The 16,611-nt window shown below is 51.5% G+C and overlaps 1 protein-coding gene across 1 annotated transcript in view; it reads left to right on the top strand.

Annotated features, from left to right (window-relative positions):
• The first annotated feature begins 1,124 nt into the window (after positions 1 to 1,124).
• LMX1A (LIM homeobox transcription factor 1 alpha) overlaps positions 1,125 to 16,611 on the top strand; it is a 43,894-nt gene continuing 28,407 nt past the window's right edge. The window contains exons 1-2 of the mRNA XM_005147071.3: positions 1,125 to 1,232; positions 1,810 to 1,996. Of these exons, the coding sequence (XP_005147128.2) occupies positions 1,157 to 1,232; positions 1,810 to 1,996 (263 nt within the window). The 5' untranslated portion in view covers positions 1,125 to 1,156. The remainder of the gene's footprint in view (positions 1,233 to 1,809; positions 1,997 to 16,611) is intronic.

A 16,611-nucleotide genomic window follows, 5' to 3' on the forward strand; every position in this document is an offset into this window, starting at 1 on the left:
GTCAGCCACCACCGGCGGCGAGCCTTCCGGGGCAGCTCTCCGCCTTTGTTTTTGTTTTTCCCTCCTCCCCTCCCAGCGCTAATTTTTCTTAAACACTCCGGGGCAGCGGGAGAGAGGCGCCCGAAGCAAAGCGCAGCGCGGGGGAGCGCATCCCGCCGGGAACCGCAGTCCTCCTCGGCCGCTGCTTCCTCGGGCCGGGACCGGCTTTTCCCAAAATCTCCCGGCCTGGGCTTCTTCTGGCAAGGGAGCTGGTTTCCAGGCGGCTTCAGCAGAGGGAGAGCCGCAGTGGCGGGACACCACCCTCCACTTTGTTTTTTTTTTCCTTTTTTCTCCTTTTCTTCTTTCTGGCTTTCTAAAAAATAAGAGTAAACAAAAAGCCAGGGAGCGGAGCCGAGGCGGCCCGATCGTGCCCCCCAGAGCCGGGAAAAGCCGCCGGCCCCTCGAGGCGTGGCGGGGCTGGTGCCTGCAGCCAGGCAGGAGAGCGGGGAGGAAACTTATTTCGAGTGGGGTGGAGAGGGGAGGGCAGGGGGTGGGGGTCGGGCAGGGAGGTATCAGCTCCAGGAAATGTGCCTTGGCAGCAGTCGGACGGGCGCTTCCCCGCAGGTTGGTGCGCTCCGTTCCGGAGCCGTCCAGGGCACCGAGGACTGGTCCCTACTGCGGCAGCATCGGTGGCAGGGAAGGCGAAGGAGGCCAGCCCGGGGAGGCAGGAGCCGCTGCAAGATCATCCCGGAGCGGTGGCTGCAGACGTCTCTCCTGCCGGCTCCTCGCAAGAAGGCTCCGCCCGGGCCGCCCCAGGTAAGCGGCCGAGCCCTGCCGACGGCTGCCCCGCGTCATCCTGTCCCGCATCCTCCCGTCTCACTACAGAGGAGGGCCCCGGCGCTGGCTGCCCCACACGTCGGAGCCTCGGGGTTGGTGGATCGCTGTGAGCCCGCCTGGGGCAGGGGCTGCGAAGCCGGAGCCGGGAGTCCGGGGGGTTTCTTTTGGCCGGAGATAAGGAGGGAGCAGGGGAGCGGGGCGTCTCTGGAGTAGGCGGGTAGCCGGGGCAGGGAAACCCCGGCCGGGAGCGGTGGGGCCGGAGGCAGGGCTGAACTCGGTGCGTCCGGGCTGTGTTGGCAGGCGAGCGGCGCGGCCCCCTCGCCCGGCTCGGCTCCTCACCATGCTGGACGGGCTGAAGATGGAGGAGAGTTTGCCGAACGCCCTGGACCCCGCGGCCCCGTTCTCCTCCCTGCTGGGTAAGTCTGGGCACCCCGTTTGCCCTCCTGGGGACCCCGAGGGTAGGGCACGGCCTGCCGGGACATGAGCGATAGGCACCGGGGGATCCCTGTGGCAGCTTTTCCCGCTGCTCGTTCCTGCCCGGCGCCGCGCCGCTCCCTTCACCCGGGCAGTGCCCCCGCGCCCGCCTTCACCGCTCCCGTTTCTTTCTGTGAATGCATTAAATTGTGTGCTCCCTCTCTGCCCCCCACTACAGCGAAGGCCTTTCCTTCGTATCGAACAATAAATAATTTGTATTTTTTAATTTCGTTTTAATATCCGTTTCAAACGATCGCTGTCTCTCCGAGCTGCGGTTCTGCCTTCACCTTTCCAAAAGGAACGAAATCGGGGACGCCGACCCGCTCCCAGAGCTGCTCTAAGGCACAGGTCGCCCCCGGATCCCGGAGCAGCACCCCGCACACCCTCGGCCCCCAGCTGACCTACCAGCCTTGCGCCGGGGAAGCGGGAGTAGCGCGATCCTCTGTTCGTCCCTCGCGCGGTCCGTCTCCCCGTCCACCTCTCCCTCCACCCACCCCTGCGCCCGGGTCCTTCCCGCAGGCAGAGCCGCGACCCCCAAGTCGGTGTGTGAAGGGTGCCAGCGCGTTATTTCGGACCGGTTCCTGCTGCGCCTCAACGACAGCCTGTGGCATGAGCAGTGCGTCCAGTGCGCGTCCTGCAAGGAGCCCCTGCAGACCACCTGCTTCTACCGTGACAAGAAGCTCTACTGCAAGCTGGACTATGAGAAGTAAGTGTCTCCTTGTCCCCCCGGTGAGCCCCCCTCGTTCTCCTCCCAGCACCCTGCTGAAAGCATAAGGGATTGGGGGGCTTCCCTGTAACTTCCCTGCTTCCTCTGTGTTGTGTGTCCCAAGAGGTGTCAGCTTTACAGTGCTGCATGGTGAGTTGTGCTTCTCCCTTGCATCCTTGTTGCACCCCAGTTTTCCCCTTTTTGGAAGTATTTCCTTGTGCTTGGCTTTGGGCCTTGGGCATTTAGGAGCCTTTTGTTCAGAGCCTGAGATTTGGGGTTATGGAGCCTGAGCCTCGGTAACCTCGAGGCTGTGGAGGGACAGGGACAAGTGTTTTCGCCACCTCCCCTGGCTTTGTTCTCCAACTGACCATCTTCAGGAGGAGCATTATATCCTCCCTGATGTGGTTCTGGATGGAGTTAGGAAAATGTTATATATTATTAGGAAAATAGTCCCACAGGCAGGACAATACTATTGCTCCCCCTGGTCAGAGGAGAAAACTGAGGCACTTGTCATGGACCAGGGAAGGCCCCACTGAAACTGGAGTTTTTGCTGTCGCATGCAGAAGGCTTTGCCTGCATCTGGGGCTGTGATGAAAAGGAAATTTAGATGTAGGTGGTTAAAGCTTCCAGTCCTGATGCTGCTCTTTTGGTAGGTGTGGGGCTGGAGGGGGGGAAGACAATGAAAAAAATATTTTTCCTTTTTTACTTAAAGAAAAGCCTTTCCAGTGGGAATGGGGAGAAGGCTGTTGAATCTTTCCTCTGCAGCTATTTTCATTTTCTTCCCGATCATGCCACTCTCACTGTCCCTGCCGGACTCCATTCTCTGGCTGGGTTTCGGAGCCATTAAAATTGTGTTGCCTCTGGGCCAGTTGTTTCTTGAGAAGGGTGTAGCTGTGGGGCCAGACCCTTTGCTATGGCAATAGCACAATTGCTGGAGCCCCACGGTTCCATTCCCAGGTCACTGCCACATGAGAAAACAGTGGTTGGAGATGCTCTCATCCCCAGCCTTCGGTGGGCTGATGAGCGTGCCTGGGGGCTAGCCCTACTCCAGGCCTTTTAAAAGTTGGTTTTTTTCCTTTAAGTCCCGTATTGTGGGTCTGAGTTTAATCACTATGGATACAAGGCAAATTGAAAGCAGAATTTGTGCGTGTGACCTTGTTTTCAAATGTTTACGAAAGAGCGGAAGAATTAACTGCCGTGAGAGTGGGAAGGACAGCGCTGCGGTATGAGCTTTTTGAGCTTTGTTTTTGGGTTTTTTTAGGCGAAAATTTGTCGAGATTGGGTGCACTGCTTGCTTGTTCACAAAAATTTGGCTTCCCGTTCCCATAGCTGTGCAACACAATTTAATTCACATTTTTTTGTTTTACTGGTGTCTCCATTTGGAGCATTAAGGGGAAACTGGGGTGAATATTACCACAGAAATGCCTTTCCAGCTTGCAGCGCGTGTGGGTTTTACTCTCTGCGTGTTTGACTGCAGCTTCTGAGCTCTGGAAGCTGGCTCCAACCTGAAACCCTTCTCCTATGTCTCTTGTCTGGGAAAGAAATCGGTGCCTCAGCTGGCTTCTTGTTGGGTCTATCTTGCTATTGGGATGGACAAGGATGATTGTGAAAAAGGTAAATGCCACAAGTATTTCCGAGGCTTTGATGATGGCACCATTTACCCTGGTTATTTCCCAGCTGTGTTTCATTTGATGACTGGCTGGAGCCAGGAGTGGGCTCTGCAGCTGATGGTTTCCCAGAGGTGTGATGGTTTTATCCCTGAGCCATTGCTGGTTTCTTCTCCTGCTCCCACCTGCCCCTCAATATCACATCTTTGTCCCCTTGAGTTTTATTTTACTTTACTTTTTTGGCACGGGGCTGTAGGTCCATGTCCCTGCTCCCTCCATCTCCCTGCCCGGGCTCTCTGATGTGCCAGTGGTGCAACTCATTACCTGGAGATGGCAAGGATGCAGAGCAAAGTCCCAAAGAGCTGTTCCCTTTGGGCTCTGCTGAGCTTTACACATGAACCCCCTCTTTCTTTGCCTAAGCTGCCTGTCCCTATGTTTTACCCTGGTGAACTAACACTGTGCCGGCGTCTGCCTGAGTGCTGATGCTGATAATGGGACTTTCAGTGTGAAAGGGGCAGGGGAAGAGCCACTGCTCTTACACTGAGCTAATTACCTCAAGCTGATAGCTGGTTAATTATTGTGAGTGACTGACACTCTTTGTGCAGTGCGATGGCGTAAAGTGGCCATCCTCCCCGGGGCCTCTGTCGGCCTGCCGGGTGGGAGGGCTGGGGTGTCTGCATGTGAAACATCAGCACTGGGAATATCAGGGAAGCGGTCGGATCCCACTTGCTAGTGCTGTGGTGTTGGTGGGTTTGTTTGTTTTTGATTGTTTGTTTGATTTTTATGGGGAGTTTTGTTTGTTTGGTTGGTTGGTTTGGTTTTGTTTTTAATGGAAAGATGGGATTTCTCTTCCATGTGGCGACTGTTGCAATGTTTCATTAGAGATGAATAGGTGCAGCATTTTCTGACAGGCCTCTTTGCTCTCTGTTTGAGTTCCATTTAAAAGAAGGCTGTAGAGGGTTAATGACAGAGCGTGAGACGGCAGAGTTATGCCTTTAGTTATAAATACAGCCATGGAAAGTGTTACGGGCAGTATTAAGCAACCATCTGACTTGCTGGACTCTAGAAATTGAAGAATCATTTACTAAAGCACGTGTTTTACATTTCTTTGTCTTTCATGAAGAGGAAGACCTTGGGAGAGGACCCGGAGAGGGATGGTTGAAAGACAAAGGATGCTATGGCCAGGTCTCGGCATCTCTTTGGGATGCCCATGGCCACAGCTTAGGACCTGTGGGCAGTTTGGGCAGTGATGCTGACCATAGACTCAGGGGGCTGGGGGTCATTCTTAGATGAGCTTCCCCGACTCTGGCGGGGAGGGCTCCTGGGAAGGGACTTCTTGAGCCATGCCCCTGGGACAGCATCTATTTGGGGCAGAGGACATCAGTTACAGAACATCCTGAATCTCGCAGCAGCCCCCGGCACTTATCCAAACCTGATAAGTCTTAACTATGACAAGGTTCAGGCTTCACCCTGGCCAGCTCCCTGACTGCAGAGCGGATTCGGGGATGTTCTCCAGCTGTGGAGCCCCTGCGCTGGTGACCAGGGGGATGGGCTTTTGGGGTGATGGGTTTTTTTTTGGGATAGCATCAAACCTGGCCATAAATGAGGAGGGGTGCTGGGAGCAATGGGAAGAGAGGGCCTGCCCTAAAGGCTTAAAATCACATGAAGATGGGAATGCCTGAGCCTCACAAGCCTAAAGGTGTCTCATAGTGGGTTTGCATGGGCCAAGCGGAACCAGAGCTGTAGGGAGAACTTGGAGCTGCTGGGATGTCCTCATCCCAAAGCCCCACTGTGGGTGATGCCAGTGGCATGCAGAAGCCCTGCTGGCTGGTTCTGGGGGCCGAGAGCACTGACAGCGGTGTGGTCGTGATGGGGGCCCAGCTGGGGAGCGTGGCGACGGCGGGACGGCTTGGCACGTCCCCAGCCACGGCGCAGAGCCCCAGCCCCAGCCCCGGCTGGCAGGAGCAGATGGCCAGCACATCTTGGAGCAGGCCTGGCATGTGGGCGCCGGCAGCGGAGGGGCAGCCGCAGCCCCCAAGCCACCTCCACCATGCCGGGCTCCCCGGCCGAGGGAGGCAGTTGTGTGATGCTCGTCCTGTCTTAGCATGGCTTGATGGCTCTGTGCTGTTGCCAGCTTCTGTGCTGTTATTGCAAAGCTCCCTCTGCTTGGTTCCGAAATCCCCTGCTCCTGGAGTCGTGGGTTCGCATGGGTGCCTTCACCTCTGCCTCTGTGAATTAAATGAGGAGGCACATCCGGATGTGAAGGCAAAAAAGTCCTTCCAACCTGAACACAGACACACAGACACAGACACACACACAAAAGAAAATGTGTTTGTTTTAAAATCAAACCCTGCATCTTTGTACAGGGGATGAGTGTGGTCCTGGCAGACCACGGTGGGTTCTACCCAGGGGGAAGGTGGGATCTGCCAGTGCAGGGCAGTGCAGTGCAGCCTCCTCTCATGGGCTGGAGGCTCGTCTGGCAGCTGCTGCCATAGAGAAGTGAGAGGGAAGAAGTTTGAAGCACCATGGCTGTTTATCTTTCTTAATGTGGGTAATGAATGTAATTGTGCAATTAGCTGCAAACCGTAGCGCAGCTTCCCTAGCCTGGAAGGGTTGCAGAGCAGATAATCCCAGATGGATAGAATGAATAAGGTGATGCTGAATACTCTAGAGTTGCCTGCTCCCACCGGCTGGGACTTCCTATGGTCTATGTGGTTTGTGCTGGTAATGTGCAGTCTTTTGCTTTCTCTTGCCTGGAGAAATGGGAATTTTTACTCTTCTTGTGGCTGATTGGAGAGAATGGGCCTTCCACAGAGCCATGAGTCAGCCCCGCTACAGTGGAGAATGCCTTACAGAGGTCCTTTTCCCTTCTTATAGGGCATCCTAGGAAGAGTATGGTGCTAACTTGGGGGTCTCCAGCTGGCCATGCACTGGAGGCAGTCAGACTAGTCTGGACAGGGTAGCAGAGCAGGTCTGTAGCATCTTTCTTGCTGGTCTCTTTTCCTATTCCTCAATTTTTTCTTCTAGAGCATCCTGTCCTTCTTGCCTGCTCTCCATCCCCATCCAGCACCTTGTTTCCTGTAGCAAATGCCTCTCTATCCTTACCTCCTTCCCCATAGCTCCTGGAGGAAACATGCTGACTTGTGGGCTGGGATGAGCGCAGCTCTGGGGCAGTTGAATCTGGCCTCATCCCTACAAGGGATATAGTGGTGGGTGCTGCCAGGCCAGGACCAGGTGCTGGTCCTTTGGTTTTTGTTATTAGGTAGCCTTGTTGTGCTGGTGAGGGTGGGAGGGAAGTGGGGAAGCAGTGGGATGCAGCAATGAGAGGTGTGTTGTGGAGGCCGCTGCAGGGTCTGCACTGGAAATGCCAGGTGCGCAGAATACACCCTGCCTCCATCTCTACTACCCTGTCTTCTCACTTGTGGGGCTTCCCTTTTCCAAAGGGAGTGGAGGACAGATTTGACATCTTGCCCCTTCACTCTGCCTTTAGTTGGGTTTAAGTCTTACAACTAATATTTCATAGAAAGGCCTGGAAGAGAGCAATGTTTCGCAGCTTGGGACCAAGGCAGCTGACTATACTCATCATACGTTTCATTGTAGCAGGGACCAGGGGTAGCTTTGAGGTCACACTTTCTCCTGATCATTGGCAGTGAGACTGTGGGTTGGTACTGGCAGGGCTGGGACCTGAGCACCCTTGGAATTCTCTGTGGTTTCTGCCATCTTATTTCAGACCTGCAATGACTGGTTTCCCTTTCTCTCTCTTTCTCCCCCTGTGTCACAGTTCTTGATTAGTGCCTATCAGGGTGCTTGGATCTCAGGGAACTGCTTCAGATTTTTGCAAACTCAGTGAAGACATTGAAAAGAAATCGGCTGGGGTTGGAAAAGGGGGGTTTATTTCTGTTTGATGAGAATTCTGTCCCCACCAGCTGCAGAGACAGCTGGGGTCCTCTTGTGTCCCGGCTCACCAGCCCTTGCCTCACTGGTTCTTCACCTGCTTCCAGCCGCCAGGCACAGAGAGGGATTTGCTGAGCCACGGATTTGAGAGCGCCTGCAATTGGGTTTGTTGCTCAGTACTTCCTTGGGGAGCTTTCTGGCAGGGTCTAAACTCGATGCTGTGGTCAACCACAGTTGTTTTCAGATCGTGGTCTTGGGTGTTGGCTATGCCAGAGGCTGGCCAGCATGTGGAGGATGAGCTCCTCTGTCTGTCCCTGTCCCAGGGTTGTCTCAACGTACCCAAACCCACAGCAGTTTCTGACTCTGATCCTGTACATTTGCCCCACAGTTTAGCTGGGGGACCCGGAAGCACCCTCTGCCTTGGAGGGGGAGAAAAGGCACTTTGAGGGGTGAGGGTCTCCTCTTCCACTCACAAGGCTGCAAGTACTGCTCCTTTCTGAGGAAAAAAAAAAAACCCAATGGTTTGAATCTGTTTTCGATCTGGATTCATGGCTCCCCACTTCTGCTGAATCCTGTGGTGTTCAGCCAAGGGGCTACTAGGCGTGCTCTAATGCTGAAGGAGGTCTGAGGAAGAAGGGGCTGTGGCCAAGGCAGTGGGAGGTGGAAAAGAGAGTGGTGTCCTGGGTTTTTTTCCTTTAAAGATGCTCTTTGTCCCTTTGTACTCCATTTTGTCTGTGTCATATGCCCTCTGCAGGGGCAAATGTAAATTGTGGAACTGGAGACAGGGGCCTGGGCTTGAAAGAATGTGCCTGTACCTGCATTTTAATAAAGCATCTCCTCTGTAATAGGAGTAAAGAGTAGCTCTAAGGCAGGGAAAAAATATTCAGATTTTATACGGGTTATATACTGGGATTGACCCCCCACATAATTTATTTTCCCCCACAAATGTGTTTTCATGAGGATGTTTTCTGTGTATTCATAGATTTCAGGAGAGAGAGGTGTATGAAGATTAACAGCACTCCCTGCCATTCCAAGCACCATGCAGATGTGTGTGAAAGCCTATAGCTGCAGTTACACTATCCTGTAACTTCCATTTTGTTCCTCAATATTTTTAACTTGGAAGAAATCCTGTCTGGGCAGAAGGAAGTCAGCTGGTCGCTGGGTACCTTCTCCTGATGGCGCTCAGGGGCAACGGATGCACCCTGGTTGTCTGTGCATCTCTATGAAACCAGCAGGCATCTTCTTGCAGCTTTGTTTGATTATTTTTAAGATCATCAAGCCTTGGTTGCCCAGGAGAAGGGGTCTGTAATTCCTGGCTTCCCATCCCAAATATTTACGGACAGCCAGATCCTGAAGCTTTTGCAAAAGGCCTGTAGCAGCCTGAGCCTATCTCTGATAGCCTTTCTCTATCAGACAGCTCTGCCTTCTTTCTTATATGTTTTCCTGAGATCTTATTAATAAAAGACCAATTTCTTCATCTTGTCATGGATCCTGCAGGTACTCTGCATTTTGTAGACTGGTTATCTGAAAATGGTGATTTCTTCCCACAGGGGTTTGAGTTTTGAGGAGGGTGGCATGTGCATTTCTCAATACAGGGGTGAAATCATGTTGTGTTCAATGCAAACAATTTATTTTCTTATATTGCATTGTGTGTTTGCATTCACCTACCTGTTTTCAGTAGAGCATTTCCCATGCCTATGAATACAATCCTGTTTTGGGTTCAAGTCTCCTGCACTGGTGCCTAGATGAGACTTGGCTCCTCTACCCATGAAAATGGGGCTGGAAATGGGGCACGAATTCTCAGTCTCTCTCCAGATTTGCCTTATTTTTACATCATGCCTGTCTTTCTGTTTCCCACCTTGGACTACCTTTTACTGAAGGCAATCGAGAGCTTGTGTTGCAGTTTCTCCCAGGCATGAATCAGTAGGATTAAGGCATGAATTAATAGGAGAAGGCATGAATTGGTAGGAGAGCTGCTCTCCTCTGTATCATGGCACATCCCAACAGGTAAAGGTGCTTCTTGTCCAAGGGTTGCTGGGGTTCTATGCCTGCAGATGAAAGGTTTGCCCTGCACAGAGGTATCCTGCTCCTCCTGGGGTCAAATGTGTGGAAGGGCAGAGCATGCTGGAGGAGACTTCCTCAGCTGGTACTCATGCTTTGCAAGCCCATTAGGGCTCAGTGTTGATCCTCCCCAGCTGTCCCCCTCTTGCCATCATCTGTACGTTGTCTCTTGCCACTCCTTACCCCTCTCCTTCCCTCGTGGGCTTCATTTCCTAATACTGCTCTTAGGGAGAGCTTTCTGTCCTTGACAGCAGAACAAATCCCTTTTCACGTGACCCTCACACCTTGGCCTATTGTCCTCTGCCTCTGCCACCACCATGCAAAACCTTCCTCCCTGGTATGTCTGTTCCTCTGGAATGGTAACTACCCTTGCCCCTGAAATCCCTCTGGGCAAGGTCCCTGCCCTGGGAGGGAGTAAAGTGAGGTCTTAAAAACACAGCAAGAAGCAAGAGTGAATCCTGGATAATTTACCTTTTGGATGTGATTCATCTCTCTGTGACGTGCATCCTGTACTCTGTGGTGCAGAGCTCCTTGGATGAACCTGGAACCTGTGTGTGCTGAGGGCTCCTTCTCTGCCTGGGGCCAGTGGGGCCACATTAAAAGTTAATTTTTCACTGGATGACATTGCCCAAGGTAGCTGAATGGGAAGAGTGAGGTGGGAATTTCGTCTTTGCTATTGAAAGCTCAGGGAAACTTTTGGCAGTAAAAATTTGGACAGGGGAGAGAAATAGATTAGGGGACATGAAGGCAGCTCTCAGCTACAGCATTGTTTTTTTATTTTTATTTTTTAATTTGTAAGAGTCAGTGTTACCATTTCTTCCCTCCAAACCCAACTGTTGTAAAAACATAAGGATGCTTTCACTGTCAAAATTTCTGCTTGGCACTTGCCAGCTCTGTTAAGCCTTTGTTCCTGGAAAACAGTGTCTTAGCTATGCAAAATATTGCTAACCTCTGCAGTAATGTGTCTAAACAGGAGGAGGGAAATGCAGTCTGGGAAATGGCACATGTTGAAGAGTGCCTTCACAGGGATGATTTTGATGCCTTTGGATGATTAAATTCATAGTTGATGATTGTGGAGATGGATGTTTGTCAAGACACAACCCCAAACTGTTGCCCAGTGACTTCTGTGTGAAGCCCAGATTGGGACTGCCCTTGAACACCCTTTTGGGGCACCTTTTCCATTTCTGGTCTTAGAGAGGACTGTCCAGGCAACAGGAGAGGAGGGAATGGCAGCTGTGCTGTGTGTGCGTTGAGTATGCAGGGCCCCAGCCCTGTGCTGGGTGTTGACGATGGGGTGACAGTCTCCTCTCTCCTTACAGTCCACTTTCTGTAGACTCCTGCTAGGGTTGAAGGGGAGGAAAAGGCTCTTCTGAGAACGTGGTTCAGGCAAGCCAAGGTCTGAATTGCCTAATGGAGATGCTGAGCTCCAGGTGTTGGATACAGGAAGAGCAGAGGGCCCCTTGATCACATGAACACTCTCTGTGAGCCAAATCATCCTTGGGTGCCTGTGGTCTCTGGTGTGGTGGGATGACTTAGGCTTATGTGTCTTGAGTCTGGCTTTTGCCAAATGGGTGGCCAGCTGGGTTGGTGATGTGGAACTGAAATACTGAATTATGTATATCTCAGTGTCTCTGCTGCTGGGCAGAGCACTGGAGTGCTATTGAGTGGATCCTTTCAAACAGTGATGTGGACATGGGAGCTTGGTTAGGAAAGCCATTAAGTGTTTGAATTTTCTTGATGCCTGCTCAGGTGAATGTTGCTCCTTTCTTCTGCATCCATTATTATGAAAGGCTGAAAGAGCAACCTCAGTGGACTGGCTTAAAACTTTAATGAAGCTTAAAGTCTTGTAGGCTGGGCTCTTGAGTCCGAGCTTGTTTCAGCTCTGGCCCTAGAAAGGAGGATTAACCAGAAAGTGGGAGAGGCTTCCTGCATGCATTACCTTGAGGGCATCAAAACCCATGTTGATGGGAGGTGCTGTTATGGAGATGGTTTAGGGGAAAGTAATGGAAGAAGACATCAGAGATAGCTGAAGGGCTATGGGGAAAGTAGGTCCAAGTGAGTTGTTTATCCTTGGCAGGGTGAAAGCTGCCCATGGCAGGGATGAGATTTTCTGGACCCTGTTGTGCAAGATGTGTGTGTAATGATGCCTTCGGCTCTGCAGCTCCAAATCTGGGCAGCACTGATGGATGGGTGCCAGGCTGCAGAATTTGCTGGGTTGCTCACCCACTCTGCCTGGCGTAACACACTTCTCATGTAGCCTGCTAGAGGCATGCCAGGCTGGGGAGGATTGATGGTGTGCACATGTTGGCAGCCTCTGTCTGGCTGAACCAAAGCATCCATGCCCATGGCAGCATCTTTACAGGAGTTTCCTCTACAGCATCAGTAACCTTTGCATCTGTTCTTGCCTGGCTGAGATGTGGAGCCAAGGCCCCAAGGTGTCACCCCTTCCAGCACTGGGGGAGAAGCGCTCTTTCTCCAGATGTGCTGGTTTGTGAACCCCCACCAGATCCCGTTTTAGTTACATGGGATGTATTTGGAGTGGGAATGACCTCTGGCCAAATGTGCTGGGATCTGCTCCCAGTGCTTCACCTTCTTCCCCTTGCCTCATGGCTGAAACTAGCTCTTTATGGTTGGAGTGAGGATGGAAGAAACATGATCAATACTTTGATGCTGGGATACATATGGGGACACAACTAGATCCATAGGACCATTTCTTCATGGCCAACCAAGTTCAGAAGCACTGATGCTACCCATCTTTATCTAGGCGGCATAACATGAAGTGATGAATCTGGCTGCTAAACCAGAGAGCCCAGATCCACCCTGCTCTTCGGAGATGGATCATCCTCATCCCTCAGAGGAAGTACAATTTCCATGCCAATAATGTCTTTATCTGTTTCCAACTGCACAATAAATATCTCAGGAATTCCCTGAATCTTTGGCTTTTAAAGTAAATATACCCCTACCTTGCACTGGCCTGTTTCAGGCACTTCTGCCTCCAAAGATCCGCCTTGACCTTCCCTCCCTGGCCTGATGCCTGCAGAGCACCATTCTCACGCAGAGCTGATCTTACAGCTGGTCTCACCTTGGGACAATGCTTTGCAGGTCTGCTTGGTCAGTTGGGGAAGTTCATCAGGCATGTTGTAGGTGAAAGCTGATAATAGAACAAAACTCAAATCTGTGCTTTCCACTTTAGTGCCTTTGTGCTGGAAAAGTGAAGCAAAAGTCAACGGATGATGCATCTTGCCGAAGCTGCATTTTTTTTTCCCATAAGGATTAGTTGTTCAAGAGCGGGGATTTTCAAACTGACAAGCCCTTGGCAGAGAAATAATTACAGGCTTTTTATGCTTTGTGTTTCCTAAGTAGTTCTAAATAACTTTTTCCCTTGGGGTATTGTAAGTCCACAAAATGGGGGTAAAAAATATGCATTTCCTTAGTGTCCTTGAAAATATGCAAGATGTTTGTGGAGACCATTTAAGTTTCACCTATAAGATTCTATGATTTTTTTTGCATGTATTTGCTTTAAGCATGTTCAAGCAACTGAAGTTTCTTGGCCAGCAATGTTTCAGAAATGGACTTTAGAAATGGGAGATAAATCTGATCACTTTTTGGCCATCTCAGGAATGCGGGTTTTGCCTCTGCAGTATATTCCTGGGGGTTTTTACCCCATTCTTGATGTAAGCGAAGATTTCTGTGTCTGTTATTTGCTTGTGCCGAGTGCTGGACATCCTGCTGGGAAACGATGGTTGTGCCCCTTTCATCAGCATCCTGACACTATTCCCAGGGACTGCAGAACCCAGAGGGGTTGGCCCAGTTCTCCACTGTGTCCTCTCCTTGCCCACTCCTCCATCCTGCCCGCTTTGGCCAGTCTTTTTAATTTTATGAAAGGCAGTGTGATGGGAAAAAAAGCCACCTGGGAGTGACTGAGGACAGCTCTGAGGCACATATGAGCTCATGCCTTTTGCCCCTAGCAAAATTCACCTCCTGTAAGTTTCTATGTAAGCTCTTAATGTGGTATCCTAATTTTCTGAGCACACCAGACATCTCCATGTCACACCATGTACCAGCACAGAGCTCTTTAATCCCTAGGTTTTGCCCCACTCTGAAAGACACTGTCCTAAATCCTAGGAATCGTGTGCCTCATCAGTGAACGGGTATCCATCCGTCCCTGATACTGAATCCTGCTTCTAATGTAAAGGAGGATCTGGGAAAGGACCCCCTTGGCATTTACACTCACCGCAATATAAAAGGGCAGCGCCAAGTCCCAGAGGGGGCACGTTATTGCATCCACTGTCAGGGCAGTGCTGGGGTGCTCCTCTGGGATTACCAGTGCAATATTCCTGCCATCAGTAGGGAGGGGCAGGTTGCTGTTAATAACGGCGTTGGTCTACCTCAGCTTTATTAAGTAAGGGAAGCCTCTGTTCCTCACACCCCAGGCATCTCTCAGTCTGGGCTTTGCGATGAGAGGGAAGGGTGATGGGAAGATGGTGTTTGAAGTAATTAGAGATGCTCAGTGGAGAGGAGGGAATTGCTAAGATGGGTGGCAGTGATACCTCAATGGTGTCTCCTACCCTGACTTGACACAAAACCCCTCTGTGGGCTCTGCCTTCTACTGTCCTCTAAAGACCTTCTTAGAGTAGCTAAAATATCATTAAGCTGGGAGGCCACAATGTAGCTGCAGGGCTTGCAAAGTCCCCTTTGCCCTACAGATGTGGCAGCTGACCCTGCAGAGAGACATGGTGCCAGGAGGGGACCTGCATGTCCTGTTTCTCCTCTGCCCCAGCCGTCATTTCTCAGGGGAAAGGGTTGGTTTTTTTTCTCATCTTCCCCTGTCCAGACATTGTGAATCCCACTAAAACTTTTGACTGGAGCAGGGATTACATGCTCAGGTTTCAGCCCTTGTCTGTGAGCAGTGTAAGCTTTCTGCTGGAGCTCAAGTGACATTTTGTGGGAGATACAAGAGTATTAAGTGTTGGTTCTTGCAGATAAAAATAGCCACTGGCCCGACAACATTTTCTGTCGTCTTGTCACTGGTCTGACCTGGCTCCATCGCCTCCATGCTGGCATTCCCAACCTGGTCTTAGCAGCAGGTGCTGGGGGCACCCACAGCCCAACCTGCTCCTGTTCTGAGCATCCTTACCTGCCTGTCACAGCAATTCTCCTTTCCTCCCATAAGCACCATGATCAGGATAGTGCCAGGTTCTTGGTGTAGGCTGGAAAGCAAACTTGGACCAGGAGCAGCAGGTTCTTGGTTTGTGTTCACAGGGGCTGGAAGGAAGCACTGTCCATCCTGCTCACTGTAAGCCCACCCTAACCAAGCACAGCATCGCCCTTCTCCAAAATCAGTCTGCAGATCAAAACAGGTACCCCAAATTGCCTATTATTGCAAACCTTGACACTGATGTGGAGCTCTCCCGATTACAGGAATGCTCATATGTGCACGCATGTCCGCCTGTCTGTTTTTCCCGTTGCTGTGTTTCAGAGATGATGTTTTCATTCTGAGGTTATAGCCAGAGCTGGCTCAGGGCCCCATAGCAGCATCGGCAGAGCTGACTCTTGCTGCTCCAGTAATGCGGGGCTGGGGCCAGTCGAAAGGAAAGGGAAGGAGAGGAGGAGGAGTATGAGGGAGCGGTAAGGTCTGGCTCACTGCTGAGCTGGGACCAGATCTGCTTCTGGGAAAGCCTCTCCCACCCTGCCTGCCCTGTGCCTTTCCTGGCTCTGCTTCAGAGCAGCATCTGCCCGCTCCACCTCTGAAAAAAGCCAGCATGGTTCTGGAAGAGTCTGTGTACAGCTGGTGAGATGGGAAGCAGGGACAATTTTTCCTGGTGTTGAGGCTTTCTTTCTCGTGGCAGGATTGGGAAGTGTCTGGGCATTAGACTCTGGGCTGGATATCCTTTGAAGATGCCTCCATTCCATCTGCTTGTTATTCTGATGTCCACCAGAGCATCATTTTCCCCAAGGATCTCTTAATGGACTTCCTAGCTTTATAGTCAGGGTGCCTTCAATGCAACTTTTAATCACAGTCCTTAAGTACCTTTCTCAAACAAGCGAAGGCTTTTGGGAACAGCATCTTTTCCAGATTCCTTTTACTCTCTGCTTCAAGGCCCACCTGCCTCTGAGGGATTCATCATCTTGTGTGATGTCATCCATCAGCTGGAGCATCTCTCCCATCAGAAATAGGGAACAAGGTCCTTGTGTCTGCAGCTGAACCGATGTGATGGCACTTGGCCACTTACAGTAGTGGGCGATTACTGAGCCCCTGCCAGGAATTCTTCCAGTGGGATCGGGAACACTCTCTGGTGTTAAATTTGTCCTGCAGTGTGTAACCTCTAAGTAGAGCCCGTTGTGTTTTGTAACAGATCATATGATGCCAATGATGGCAGCCGCCCGCCCAGCATTTCAAGGTCAGCACAGAGCTTGGGGACGGAGGGGCAGCTCCTGGCTGCAGCCTCACCTGACTCCTGAGCCATCTTGCAGGGCTCTACTCCCTCCTGGGGTGAAGTCTTGAGTCCCTCAGGAGCTTAGGCTTGGAGATGGAGGCTCTTTTGCTCCTGGCTGGTGAGGCTGCAGCCAGCATCTTGGGATCTCCCCTTGCAGGGGGTGCTCCTGGAATCAGCGTGGCTCTGGGATGCGAATCCTGTCCGTATGTGTCCTATGAGGGTTTCTTGTGTGCCACCAGCATACTGTCTTCATGTCTGGAAACCTCTGTCCCTTAGCCAGAGCCAGCACATCAGGTGTGACTCCATCTTCTGAGAGTTTTACAGCATCATGCTAAGGACAGGACCTTTCAGCATACATATAGACATTATTCCCTCATTCTCAGTGCCTTAAAATACCTTCCAGTTAGGACTCCATCTTATATTCTTGAAGCCAGGGAAACTGCTGTGCAGAAAAGGGAGGAGTGGCAGGGTCCTTTGCTGACAGAGGTGAGGAGTGCAAGGTCCTTTTCTTGGTGGACAACCAGAGATGCTGCTGCCTGCTCTGTCCCTTGGCTTCCAGCCCCTCAAAGGAAGAGTCTTCTATGGTCTATATCAATAAATACTTTAGGGCCATCAC

This window comes from Melopsittacus undulatus, chromosome 6, assembly GCF_012275295.1.
Source record: "Melopsittacus undulatus isolate bMelUnd1 chromosome 6, bMelUnd1.mat.Z, whole genome shotgun sequence".
Classification (NCBI taxonomy): Eukaryota; Metazoa; Chordata; class Aves; order Psittaciformes; family Psittaculidae; genus Melopsittacus; species Melopsittacus undulatus.